The following is a 13,277-nucleotide window of genomic DNA, read 5'->3' on the forward strand; positions in this document are numbered from 1 at the left end:
GGCTGAATGCCCTGATTCTGCTCCTGTGTCTTACCACCTCACTGTTCCTCTTTTACACTAGTTATTTCTTAGTGTAGCTTATAACAACTTTTCTTTCACCTCTTGCACTGGACTGCTGCCGCAAAACAACAAATTTAAATACAGACGTCAGTGATAATAAAATTGGATTCTGAATTCTGAAATAATAAGCCAGTCTACGAAACTAAAGGACTTGGGATTAAAATTGACAATTTTACATAAGAGTGAGGTTATTTTCACAATGTTAAATTTTTTTTTTCAAAACTTTGTTTTAATCGAGGTAACAGCGCGAGATAGGCTCTTCCAGCCTTTCAAGCTACGCAGCACAATCCCCCAATTCAATCCCAGTCTAATCAGGGGACAATTTGCAATGACCAACTGCTACGTCTTTGGACGGTGGGAGGAAACCGCAGCACCCAGAGGAAACCCACGCACTTCGGGCAGAACGTACAATCTTCTTACAGGCAATGGTGGGAATTGAACCCGAGTCATCTGTACTGTAAAACCACTACGCCACCATGCTGCCCAGGCGGTCAGGAGCTCCACACTCGGATGTACACGCTGAACACCTAAACCCGAGTACAGGGCACACTAGCGAAACGCTATCACCGCGCCAGTAACCCAGCTTCAATCCCTGCCGCTGTTTGTACGTTCTCCCTGTGATTTCCCTCTGGATGCTCCGGTTTCCTCCCACTTCCCAAGAACGAGCCGTTTTGGTAGGTTAATTAGCCACATGGGTGTAATTTTGGGCTCGTTGGTTGGAAGGGCCTGTTTACATGCTCTATCTTGAAAATAAAAAACTTAAATCTTCAAAGTTTGCCAATGCCACCTCGCTAGAAAAAAGTAGCAACAGTAAGCATGGTGTTGAAGATCAGGAGAGTAACAAGAGACAGGAGGACGTGCACTGACTCAAATTGAACACCCAGAATGTCAGTTGGCCTAGAGGGTGAAGGAAAGGGAAAGTTTCAGATAAAAGTTCTGTTCTCAGAGTATTAAGTTCTAATTAAAAACTGCACTGAGTTCTGATGCTAAAAATATCTTCAAAGCTGCCCAGAAAATCAAAATCATTGGATTCTCATCTGGTCCCCTGGTACCACTTCCGTCTTCCAAACAACTGACGGTAAATGTGGGTCAGGTTTGTGGTGGAGGTATAGTTCCTTCAGTTCTGCATATTTGCCAGGGACAATGAGAGAGTGGGCTTTCTTTCTCTAGAAATGAAAAGGTGAAACTGTGGCTAGAGATGTCTTGTGATTGAGAATGCAGACATCGAGTCATTTCCACAAGCAGGAACTACATGGCGTGATGGACCCAGGGTAGTGGGATGGAAAGGAGGTACAGGAAGGTTATTGAGAGAGGGGTGTGAAAACGTATACGTGTCTGCTGGTATGTGTAGTCAGTGTGCTACGCACCTTCTTAATCCAATGTCCTAAATGCGGCAGAGTTTGGTTTCCAATCAGCTGAATCCTTGAGTGACGGTGATCGGCTGGTTAAGTGGTGTCACAATTATAATCTTGCACTTAGCATCAGTAAGACCAAGGAATTGATTGGGGACTTCAGGAAAGGGAAGTCAAGGGAACTCACACCAGTGCACATCGAGAGACCAGCAGTGGAAAGGGTGGGCAAATTCCTGGCTGTCAACACCTCTGAAGATCTATCCTGGGCCCAACGTATCAACGCAGCCACAAAGCGGCTGTACTTCACTCGGAGACTGAGGACATTTGGTACATCACCAAAGACTAGTGAGTTTCTACAGATGTCGTGACTGGTTTCTTCACCATCTGGTGTAGAGGTGCCAGTCCACAGGGGCACAAGAGGCTTCAGGGGCGTTGCAGACTCAGCCAGCTCCATCACGAGCACCAGCCTCCTCACCACCGGGGCATCTACAAAAGCCAGTGTCTCAAGAAGCTGCCATCCATCACTGAGAACCCTCAGCATCCGAGGCATGCCATTACTACCATCAGGGAGAAGCCACACGCTCAAAGTTTCAGGAACAGCTTCTTCCCACCATCGGCTTTCTGAACAGATGTTTGTACTCTTTTTGAACTCTTTATATTTCTTACTGTAACTTACACTAAATTTTTATGTATTTCATGGGCTGTTGTGTCACACAAATTTCACGATATATGTTAATGACAATAAACCTCATTTTGATTCGCTGTGCTACCAATTTTATTTCATTCTGAATCTTGAATGGAAGAATACGGAGGGTCCAATATAAACTAAATATTACAAACCTGATAGGGGGCAGAGGGACTGGAACTAGTTAGAAGGACAATTATCAGAAATGCAAGGCTATGAGGAAAACCTGATATGATAAGGGGAGGATGGTGTTGGGCCTGGAACTGTTCACTAACTGCTCAGAAGCAGGGACCGCGGGTAGCATATCCAAGTTTGCTGATGACACCAAGTAGAAAAGCAGATTGTGCAGAGGATGTGGAGAGTCTACAGAGAGATATAGATAAGTTAAGTGAGTGGGCAACGGCCATAGAGTCACAGCAGAGTACAGCACAGAAACAGGCCCTTCGGCCCACCTAGTCCATGCCGAACTGTCTGGCAGATGGAGTGCAACATTGGTAAATGCGAGATCAATCACGTTGGAAGGAAAAATTGAAGATCAGATTATTACTTAAAGGGCAAAAGATTGCAGTTTGATGTAGTGCAGAGGGAGTTGGGAGTACCTGTGCATGAAACGCTATAAAGGCCAGTTTGCAGGTGCAACAGGTTATTGAAAAGGCAAAGAGAATTGAACTTAAGAGCACTAGATTCTTTTTTCTTAAAAAAAAGAGTAGGAGGTTATGCTGCAACTGTACGGGGAACTGGTGAGGCCCTACCTGGAGTAGTGTGTGCATTTCTGGCCACCTTACTTGAGGAAAGATATAATGGGTTGAGGTGGTGCAGAGAAAATTCACCCGTTTCATTCCGGAGACGGGAATTGAATCGCCTGGGCAATTGGAATCCAGAAGAATGAGAGGGGATTTTTATAGAAACATCTAAAATTATGAAAGTGAGAAATAAGACAGAGGAAGGAAAGTTGTTTCCACTGGTAAGCGAGACCAGAACTAGGCATCATAGCCTCAAGATTCAGGGGAATAGATTTAGGATGGAGATGAGGAGAAACTGCTCCCCCCCCCCCCCCCGTGAGCAGTGAATCTGTGGAATTCTCTGCTCAGGCAAGCTGTAGAGGCCACGTCAATATATTTAAGACACAGAGAGGTAACTGGGAATTTAAGGGTTATGGCGAGAGATAGGTGGGTGGAGCTGAGTCCATCGTCAGACCAGCCATGATCTTATTGAATGGTAGAGCAGGCTCGGCGGCTGGTTGGCCGAATTCAAGGAGTTCGTCAATAAGAACACCTGCTCCCGGCTCTTACAATGTTTCTTTAAGGAAGGGGGGGTGGGGGCAAGGTCTAAGCAGTTCGGGAAGCTTTTCGACAGGGTGGACGCAGAGAGGACATTGCTACCCGTGGGGAGAAGCAGAACCACAAAGACCAGAAATCTCAACAGGGGATTTAGAAAACACAAAGAGAGGTGAGAACCAGGAACTTCAACCCAGAGGAAGTGGTTGACATGAACAGAATCTTGGGTTCAATGCCCATTTAGGAATCGGAATGGCAGAGGGGAAGTAACTGTTCCTGCAATCGCTGAGTGTCTCCCTTCAGGCTCCTGTACCTCCCTTCCTGATGGTAACAATGAGAAGGGGGCATGTCTTGGGTGATGGGGGCCTTAATGATGGACACTGCCTTTTTGAGGCATCGCTCCTTGAAGATGTCCTGGATGCTGGGGAGGCCAGTACCCACGATGGAGCTGACTGAGCTTACAACTTTCTGCAAGTTATTTCAATCCTGTGCAGTGGTCTCCACCTCCCACACCAGACCAGAGTGACTAAAAGGGAGGTTTAGTCACGGGAGAAGCAAATCGAGGGTCACACTAATCGAGTTAGATGCAAAATTCGGAGGAGACTCAAGCAGAGCTCAAGTACACCTGTAAATCCCCACTGCCAGTGAAATATTTTCACATTGCTTTGTCTACTGTCAGTTTTTGGGACATCCCCATACAGCTGCACAAATTGCTGGTTAGACCAGACTTGGAGTACTGCGTGGGGGTCAAGAAAGATTCACAAGAATGTCAGCTAGAGCAGAGCATTTCAGACAGGATAGGCTGGAAACGTTTTCCCTGGAGTGAAGAAGTCTGAAGGGCAGATGACTTTACGTAGGTTTATAAGATCATGAAGGACATGAATATGGTCACAGGGTGGGGGGGGATCTAAAACTAGAGGGCTGAGGTTTACGAGAGGGGAAGATTTAAAGATGATCTGAGAGTGTGTGAATACATGAAGCAAGACCACATGGCATAGGAGCAGAATTAGGCCATTTGTCCCGTTGAGCCTGTTCTGCCTTCCAATCAAGGCTGAATTTCAACTGCATTCTCCCGCCTTCTCACCACAAGTCCCGACCCACTACTAATCAGGAACCTATCAGTCTCTTCCTTAAGTGCTCCCAATGACTCGACCAAGCTTCCACAAGAAGTGGAAGAGGCAGATACAATTATGTTTTTAAAAAATATTTTGGGCAAGTGCATTAATAGGACATTGAAGGGATAGGGGCCAGGTGCTGGCAAATAAGACAGGCAGCTTGGTCAGCATGGATCACGGGCTGAATGGTCTGTTTCTGTGCTGTGCACCTCAGCAACTATTTCATTCTACGTGTCACCACCAACATCCGTCCAGCTCATGTTTCCGCGAAGGTCCCCAGCTCTGGGTTAAAGACGCCCATGTAGAAAACAAGTTGCTGTTCTGGGTAACAACCTGTTCATGTTGCCATGGTTGCCATTAGAGAGGTGCTGGGTATTTGCTGATACCAGTAACCCAACCCTTAGATGAGCAAACCCGAGACTCAACTCAAGCCGCCCGTGAAATCACTTGTTTTTAGTGGAACACGCATCCAAGATGCAGGGAGGAACTCAACAGATTAGGCAGTATCTGTGGAAATGAAACGGCAGTTGGCCGAGACCTTCGGTGGAGAAGTGAGACCTGTCACACTAAAAGTATGCCCCCATCAGTGTGGACAATGTAAGAAAACAGGTCACCAGCCTCCCTCCTCCTCGGTGAGCTAAAGAATGGCAGGAGTCTGAGACTGTGGGCAGCCAGTTCGTGCTTGGAGTGGGGAAGCAAGAGGGGGAAGAGGGAAGGGTATGAGCTCCACTTGCACGTACCAGACGACACAGTAATGTAGCTGTTAGCATAACGCTTTACAGCGCCAGTAACCCAGGTTCAATTCTCATTACTATCTGCAAGGATGGGCAGTGGGGCAGAGATATATCACTACCAAAGGGGGTGTGAGGTGCTCCTTCCCTCCGCTAGCCTGCAGGTCACCTTGGGCAAGGTGTAACACCTGCTTAGTTCCCCCCTCCCCCGCAACGGAATAAGGGTCACGTGAAACCACGGGAGCAGGTGGTGGATGGTCATAAGAGCAGCCAGTGCAGATCACAAGTCCTGGTTATGTGACCAGTAACGCCAGGCAGACAATCTCTGAAGAGTACTGATAATGGGTGGGGTCACCTGTCATGCCCAGAAGGCGATGGCAAACTACTTCTGTAGAATTTGCCAAGAACAATCACCATGATTGCCCACATCATATGACACAGCACATAATGATGATGACGGGGTGACCTGCAAGGAGCTTGTACGTTCTCCCCATGACCACACGGGTTTCCTCCGGGTGCTCCAGTTTCCTCCCACAGTCCAAATACATACAGGTTATATAACCATATAACAATTACAGCACAGAAACAGGCCATCTCGGCCCTTCTAGTCCATGCCGAACCCTTACTCTCACCTAGTCCCACTGACCTGCACTCAGCCTATAACCCTCCATTCCTTTCCTGTCCATATAGCTGTCCAATTTAACTTTAAATGACAACATCAAACCTGCCTCAACCACTTCTGCTGGAAGCTCGTTCCACACAGCTACCTCTCTGAGTAAAGAAGATCCCCCTCATGTTACCCCTAAACTTTTGCCCTTTAACTCTCAACTCATGTCCTCTTGTTTGAATCTCCCCTACTCTCAATGGAAAAAGCTTATCCACAACAACTCCATCTATCCCTCTCATAATCTTAAATACCTCTATCAAGTCCCCCCTTAACCTTCTACATTCCAAAGAATAAAGACCCAACTTGTTCAACCTTTCTCTGTAACTTAGGTGATGAAACCCAGGTAACATTCTAGTAAACCTTCTCTGTACTCTCTCTATTTTGTTGACATCTTTCCTATAATTCGGTGACCAGAACTGTACACAATACTCCAAATTTGGCCTTACCAATGCCTCATACAATTTCAACATTACATCCCAACTCCTATACTCAATGCTCTGATTTATAAAGGCCAGCACACCAAAAGCTATCTTCACCATCCTATCCACATGAGATTCCACCTTCAGGGAACTATGTACCATTATTCCTAGATCCCTCTGTTCTACTGCATTCTTCAATGCCCTACCATGTACCATGTATGTCCTATTTTGATTAGTTCTACCAAAATGTAGCACCTCATATTTATCAGCATTAAACTCCATCTGCCATCTTTTAGCCCACTCTTCTAACTGGCCTAAATCTCTCTGCAAGCTTTGAAAACCTACTTCATTATCCACAACTCCACCTATCTTAGTATCACCTGCATACTTACTAATCCAATTTACCACCCTAGTTTAGGGTTAGTAAGTTGTGGGTATACTATGTCAGTGCCAGAAGCCTGGCAGCACCTGCGGGTCATCCCAGCAGAATCCTCGGACTATGTTGGTCACTTGACACAACACACATTTCACCGTATTGTTTCAATGTACGTGTCAAATAAAGCTAATCTTTCTATGAGCTGTTTGTTAAATCTTGTTTATGATTAATCTTTCTTTATGGGCTAACGCCACCTCAGTGGGGAGAAGGTGACACTCATTTCCACCGTAATTTCACAGGTTGTGTTAGATTATGTTTCAGTGAGGAGGCAGTATTGTCGAAATCCACCCTCCAGCCCACAGTCCCCAGCTCCCAGCTCACCTGACAGCAGCCCGATAGAGAGGTAGAGATGGACCAGGTTTGTAGCTAAACTGGCAAAGATCAGTCCCAGGCTGGCAATGGAACCGCCCAGCATCACCACCAGCCGAGCTCCAAAGTAGTTGCTGAGTGCACTGGCCACAGGACCTGGAGGGAGAACGGTGGAGTTATTTCACACCGTAGCTGGTGTGAGGACAACCCTCCACACCCACCTTCCCTTCTCCCAGTTAGCAGGGCTCTGTTCGACATCTCCAATCCCACCCGGAGCATGGATTGGGCTACCTTCATCCTCACCAGCATCCACGTTCAGCAGAATATCGGTCTCCTTCAACGAGGGGCCACTATCAGCTGCATCATCCCCTCTCCTCACCTTTCAGAACTTTCCAGATGCTGGCTCTCCACCTGAAACATTGGCAGGTCCTACAACCCCTCTTTCTGTGCGCTCCCCCCCCCACCATATCGCCACCAGCAAATTAGAACATGACAGCACAGTACAGTCCCTTCAGCCCACAGTGATGTGCTGACCCTTTAACCTACTCCAAGATCAAACTAACCCTTCCTTGTGGAGGGGGGAGAGGGGGAGGGGGCAGTTTGACAGTTTGAGGAATTAGAGACAAACAGAGGAGGGGAGGGGAAGAGAGGAGAGAGGAAGAAGAAAAAGAGAAAGGTCATCTACCTTCTTCTTATTACTGCCACTTAAAACCTGTCCCTCTTTTTTTTAAATAAACTTTCCCAGTTGTGTAATGCTCTCCACCTGAGACACCATGTTTCTCTGTCACACCTGCTGAGTACCTCCAGCATTTGTTTTTTATTTCAGATTTCCATTCACCTGCAAACAGAAAACGTGACTGTGGGGTTGTAGGGCCCTTAGCATGTCAGTGATCTGTCCCTCAATCTCTTTGACCCCTACCATCAGACAAGAGGCACTGTAGCATTAGGATTGCAACTGTTAGGATGGGAAATAGTTTCTTCCCCCAGGCCGTGAGACTACTGAACTCCCTGTCACCACCCAGGTCTCATCATGTGTGAAGCTCCAGTATCTATATACTGCTTACTTTTTAAACTTGTGTTGTAAATGTCCCATATGCTAAATGTCAATCTTCTGGAATAGATGTTATTATTTGTTAATTTATTTGTGGTTAATATTACTTTGTGTGTTTTGTGTGAGTTACAGTGACACGCAAAAGTTTGGGCACCCCTGGTCAAAATTTCTGTTACTGTGAATAGCTAAGCGAGTAAAAGATGAACTGATTTCCAAAAGGCATAAAGTTAAAGATGACACATTTCTTTAATGTCTTAAGCAAGAAAATTTTTTGATTTCCATCTTTTACAGTTTCAAAATAAGTTTGGGCACCCTGCCTGGCAGTACTTAGTAACACCCCCTTTGGCAAGTATCACAGCTGGTAAACGCTTTCTGTAGCCAGCTAAGAGTCTTTCAATTCTTGTTTGGGGGATTTTCGCCCATTCTTTCTTGCAAAAGCCTTCTAGTTCTGTGAGATTCTTGGGTCATCTTGCATGCACTGCTCTTTTGAGGTCTATCCACAGATTCTCGATGATGTTTAGGTCAGGGGACTGTGAGGGCCATGGCAAATACTTTGAGCAAAGGTATGTTTGGAGAAAAAAAAAAGTGCAGAATTTCATGAAAAGAACACCTCTCCAACTGTTAAGCACGGGGGTGGATCGATCATGCTTTGGGCTTGTGTTGCAGCCAGTGGCACTGGGAACATTTCACTGGTAGAGGGAAGAATGAATTCAATTAAATACCAGCAAATTCTGGAAGCAAACATCACACCATCTGTAAAAAAGCCAAGGATGAAAAGAGGATGGCTTCCACAACAGGATAATGATCCTAAACACACCTCAAAATCCACAATGGACTACCTCAAGAGGTGCAAGCTGAAGGTTTTGCCATGGCCCTCACAGTCCCCCGACCTAAGCATCATCGAAAGTCTGTGGATAGACCTCAAAAGAGCAGTGCATGCAAGACGGCCCAAGAATCTCACAGAACTAGAAGCCTTTTGCAAGGAAGAATGGGTGAAAATCCCCCAAACAAGAATTGAAAGACTCTTAGCTGGCTACAAAAAGCATTTACAAGCTGTGATACTTGCCAAAGGGGGTGTTACTAAGTTCTGACCATCAGGGACCCCAAACTTTTGCTTCGGACCCTTTTCCTTTTTTTTGTTATTTTGTAACTGTAAAAGATGGAAATAAAAAAAAGTTTTCTTGCTTAAAATATTAAAGAAACATGTCATCTTTAACTTTATGCCTTTTGGAAATCAGTACTTGCTTAGCTATTCACAGTAACAGAAATTTTGATCAGGGATGCCCAAACTTTTGCATGCCACTGTATATGTACTGTGTTGTACACCTTGGTCTGGAGGAACGTTGTTTTGTTTGGCGGTATACATGTGTACATTTGAATGACAACAAACTTGAACCTGTATGGTGAGTACCCTGAATATTCAATACACACTCAGAGTGTGACTAAGCCTTTGATGAATTAACATCGCTTATGTACAGTGCTGAATGAGTGGGTCTGACACTGAATAAACAGTGACTGCAGTTTTGTGAGGAAGCATTTGTCCGAAACACAGGGTTGTGTGTGAAACAGCTGGCTCTCTGACTCCAGACAACGCACAAAACAGTGGAGGAACTCAGCAGGTCAGGCAGCATCTATGGAGGGGGTAAGACAGTTGATGTTTCAGGCCCAGACCCTTCATCAGATCTGGAAAGGAAGGGGTGGAAGCCGGAAGCGGAAATAAGAAGGGGGGGGGGGGAGGAGGAGCACAAGCTGGCTGGTGGTTGGTGTGGGCGGGTGGCGGACGGCTCAGAGGAAGGGTGAGCGGGAGCATCGACAGGTTCGTGGGAGGGGGTGGATGAAGTAGATGCCCGGAGAAGATAGGTGGAAGAGGTAAAGGAGAGAAGAAAGGAATCTGATGAGTAGAATTAAAGCGGGCGGTTGCCCGGCCTCAGTACTCACTGCAGAACTGCTGAATGGCGACTGCCATGGATGTGATCCAGGACACTGTGCTCGCGGCCTCCGAGAAGTGATCCTTAAAGGCCACGAAAAAAACTCCGAATGAGCGGATGACCCCAAACACCAGAGCCGACTGGATAAACGCTGATACAACAATCATCCATCCCCAGCCACCGTCCGGGGCCTCATTCCTCACCTTGGTTCCCATGGCCGCCGGCTGTCACCTGTTTCGAACAGAGCCGTGACAAAAGGGTAACTTCATTCTTCTTAAGACATGGCATTTCTGTAGTGACTGTAACATTCCTTTCAGAATCTACATTCCACTTAGCGCATCTCAAAGTGATTACAGCTTTCTCCAAATTTAGATTTTACACACACGCGCTTTTACTGAGACTGGCCATTTTTCCCTGACATCCATCTACCTCTCCCTCCCCCACTACATCCTTCTATTCCTTTTCCTCGCCATTCCCTATCCCTCTTCCTCCTCCATTCCTCTATCCCTATGCCTCTCCATCCTCCTTCTGGCCCCCTAGCCCTCTCCCACTGTCCCCTCCATCCCACTCTCACCTCTCCGACCCCCCCTTCCCTCACCTCACACTCACCCGTTTCCTCCCACCACCCTGCCCTTCTCCCTTCCTGCCCTATTCCCCCTCTCCCCCGCTCTATCCCTCCCTCTCTCTCCCCTTTTTTCCCTTCCTCCGTATACTGAGCCAGAAATTTCCTCCATCCCACCCACCGTCTCTATTACCCAGATCCACCCCCACCCTCTCAGTTCCAAGGAAGAGTTGCAGACTTCAGACATAATTATTTCTCTGCCCACAGATCTAGCTGACCCGCTGGGTTCTTCCAGAATTTTCTGTTTTCTTTATCTTCCTGAGGCGTGCTGGCTGTCTCAGTGCTGAGTTCCTGAGCGATATCTTAATCTAATGGACTCCTGCGGATTCCCAGAGGTCCAGTTCCCCCTCACTCCAGCGTTCCTCTGACCAGATCAACGGCAGCGCATGACCACAGGCTTCATCGTCCAATGCCGAACTCCTCACCAGCCTCCCAACACGGGAAACGTGACCAACCTCGCTGGGGAGGGGAGGAGGCTGACACAAAGCTGCAACATATATATGCTGAACGTTCTGTCCTGAACGATATGACCTGCACACGGAGACAATTCCTGATAACCAGCTCAATGACAAAGACATCTCTTCCTGCTTTTTGCTCAGTATAACCTTACCAACCACTCGCTGCTCCATGGACAAGCTAACCTTGGAAAGGCTACACGAAAGGCCAAAGCTCCTCCAACCTCACCACCCCCACCGCCACCGCCCTCCAGGACAAAAGGTTCTTTGACAGGACTTGGTGAAATTAAACCCACCCTTCTGCCCATCTATTGTACTGCTTGGGAGCATAGTAGCTAGTGTAACGCAATTACATGCCAGCAATCAAAGTTAGGGATTGAATTCAATCTGTAAGAAGTTTGTATGTGACAAAGTTACGGATCTGTAAGGAGTTTGTTTGTGACCGCTTGAGTTTTCTCCCATAATCCAAAGACAAATGGGTCAGTAGATTAATTGTTCACAGGAGTGTAATTGGGTGGCACGGGCTCATTGGATTGGGAGGGCCTGATACCCTGCGATTTCCAAATTTAAAAATAGGTAAATTTAAAGACCGCCTAATTCTTCTAAACCCCAGAGTAAGGGCCGTAGCACCATCTCCTTTTCCCAAAAATTAGCATTGTAACGTAAGGGGAATCCTCTTCCCAACCTGCACTTCATTGGACGGCTCTGGTCTCTCCAATGATCTCTGCAGCTACACCGAGACCTCCCGTTCAAACATACAGCGCAGTACAGGCCCTTCAGCCCACAAAGTTGTGCTGTCCTTTTAATGTACTCCAAGATCAATCTAACCCTTCCCTCCCACACGGCCATCCATTTTTCTATCAACCATGTGCCTCACTTGTCTTCATCGTATCTGCCTCCACCACCACCGGTGGCATCCCCTACCATACACGTACCATTCTGTGTAAAAAAACGCTCTCCGACATCCCCCACCATACACGTACCATTCTGTGTATAAAACACTCTCCGACATCCCCTACCATACACGTACCATTCTGTGTAAAAAACGCTCTCTGACATCCCCCACCATACACGTACCATTCTGTGTAAAAAACGCTCTCTGACATCCCCTACCATACACGTACTATTCTGTGTAAAAAACGCTCTCTGACATCCCCCACCATACACGTACCATTCTGTGTAAAAAACACTCTCTGACATCCCCCACCATACACGTACCATTCTGTGTAAAAAACGCTCTCTGACATCCCCCACCATACACATACCATTCTGTGTATAAAACACTCTCCGACATCCCCCACCATACACGTACCATTCTGTGTATAAAACACTCTCCGACATCCCCCACCATAAACATAGAAACATAGAAAATAGGTGCAGGAGTAGGCCATTCGGCCCTTCGAGCCTGCACCGCCATTTATTATGATCATGGCTGATCATCCAACTCAGAACCCTGTACCTGCCTCCTCTCCATATCCCCTGATCCCCGTAGCCACAAGGGCCATATCTAACTCCCTCTTAAATATAGCCAATTAACTGGCCTCAACCGTTTCCTGTGGCAGAGAATTCCACAGATTCACCACTCTCTGTGTGAAGAAGTTTTTCCTAATCTCAGTCCTAAAAGGCTTCCCCTTTATCCTCAAACTGTGACCCCTTGTTCTGGACTTCCCCAACATTGGGAACAATCTTCCTGCATCTAGCCTGTCCAATCCCTTTAGGATTTTATACGTTTCAATCAGATCCCCCCTCAATCTTCTAAATTCCAACGAGTACAAGCCCAGTTCATCCAGTCTTTCTTCATATGAAAGTCCTGCCATCCCAGGAATCAATCTGATAAACCTTCTTTGTACTCCCTCTATGGCAAGGATGTCTTTCCTCAGATTAGGGGACCAAAACTGCACACAATACTCCAGGTGTGGTCTCACCAAGGCCTTGTACAACTGCAGTAGTACCTCCCTGCTCCTGTACTTGAATCCTCTTGCTATGAATGCCAGCATACCATTCGCCTTTTTCACCACCTGCTGAACCTGTATGCCCACTTTCAATGACTGGTGTATAATGACACCCAGGTCTCGTTGCACCTCCCCTTTTCCTAATCGGCCACCATTCAGATAATAATCTGTTTTCCTGTTTTTGCCACCAAAGTGGATAACCTCACATTTATCCATAT

The 13,277-nt window shown here is 46.7% G+C and overlaps 1 protein-coding gene across 17 annotated transcripts in view; it reads right to left on the reverse strand.

The window, feature by feature from the left end:
* Positions 1-13,277, reverse strand: part of slc16a13 (solute carrier family 16 member 13) — a 135,099-nt gene that overhangs the window by 60,539 nt on the left and 61,283 nt on the right. For 13 of the 17 annotated variants that reach the window (XR_011886049.1, XR_011886048.1, XM_072258468.1 and 10 more), the window contains 2 exons: positions 10,041-10,261; positions 7,064-7,207 (listed from right to left, as the gene is read on the reverse strand). Coding sequence is in view for 15 of the 17 variants with exons in the window: in XM_072258468.1 (XP_072114569.1) it covers positions 7,064-7,207; positions 10,041-10,245 (349 nt within the window). In the remaining 2 variants the exon portion in view is untranslated. Of the gene's footprint in view, positions 1-7,063; positions 7,208-10,040; positions 10,262-10,870; positions 11,184-13,277 lie in introns of all 17 variants that reach the window. The other 4 variants (XM_072258471.1, XM_072258470.1, XM_072258467.1 and 1 more) reach the window with 3 other exon arrangements.

The sequence above is a fragment of the Mobula birostris genome, chromosome 5 (genome assembly GCF_030028105.1).
Source record: "Mobula birostris isolate sMobBir1 chromosome 5, sMobBir1.hap1, whole genome shotgun sequence".
Taxonomy (NCBI): Eukaryota; Metazoa; Chordata; class Chondrichthyes; order Myliobatiformes; family Myliobatidae; genus Mobula; species Mobula birostris.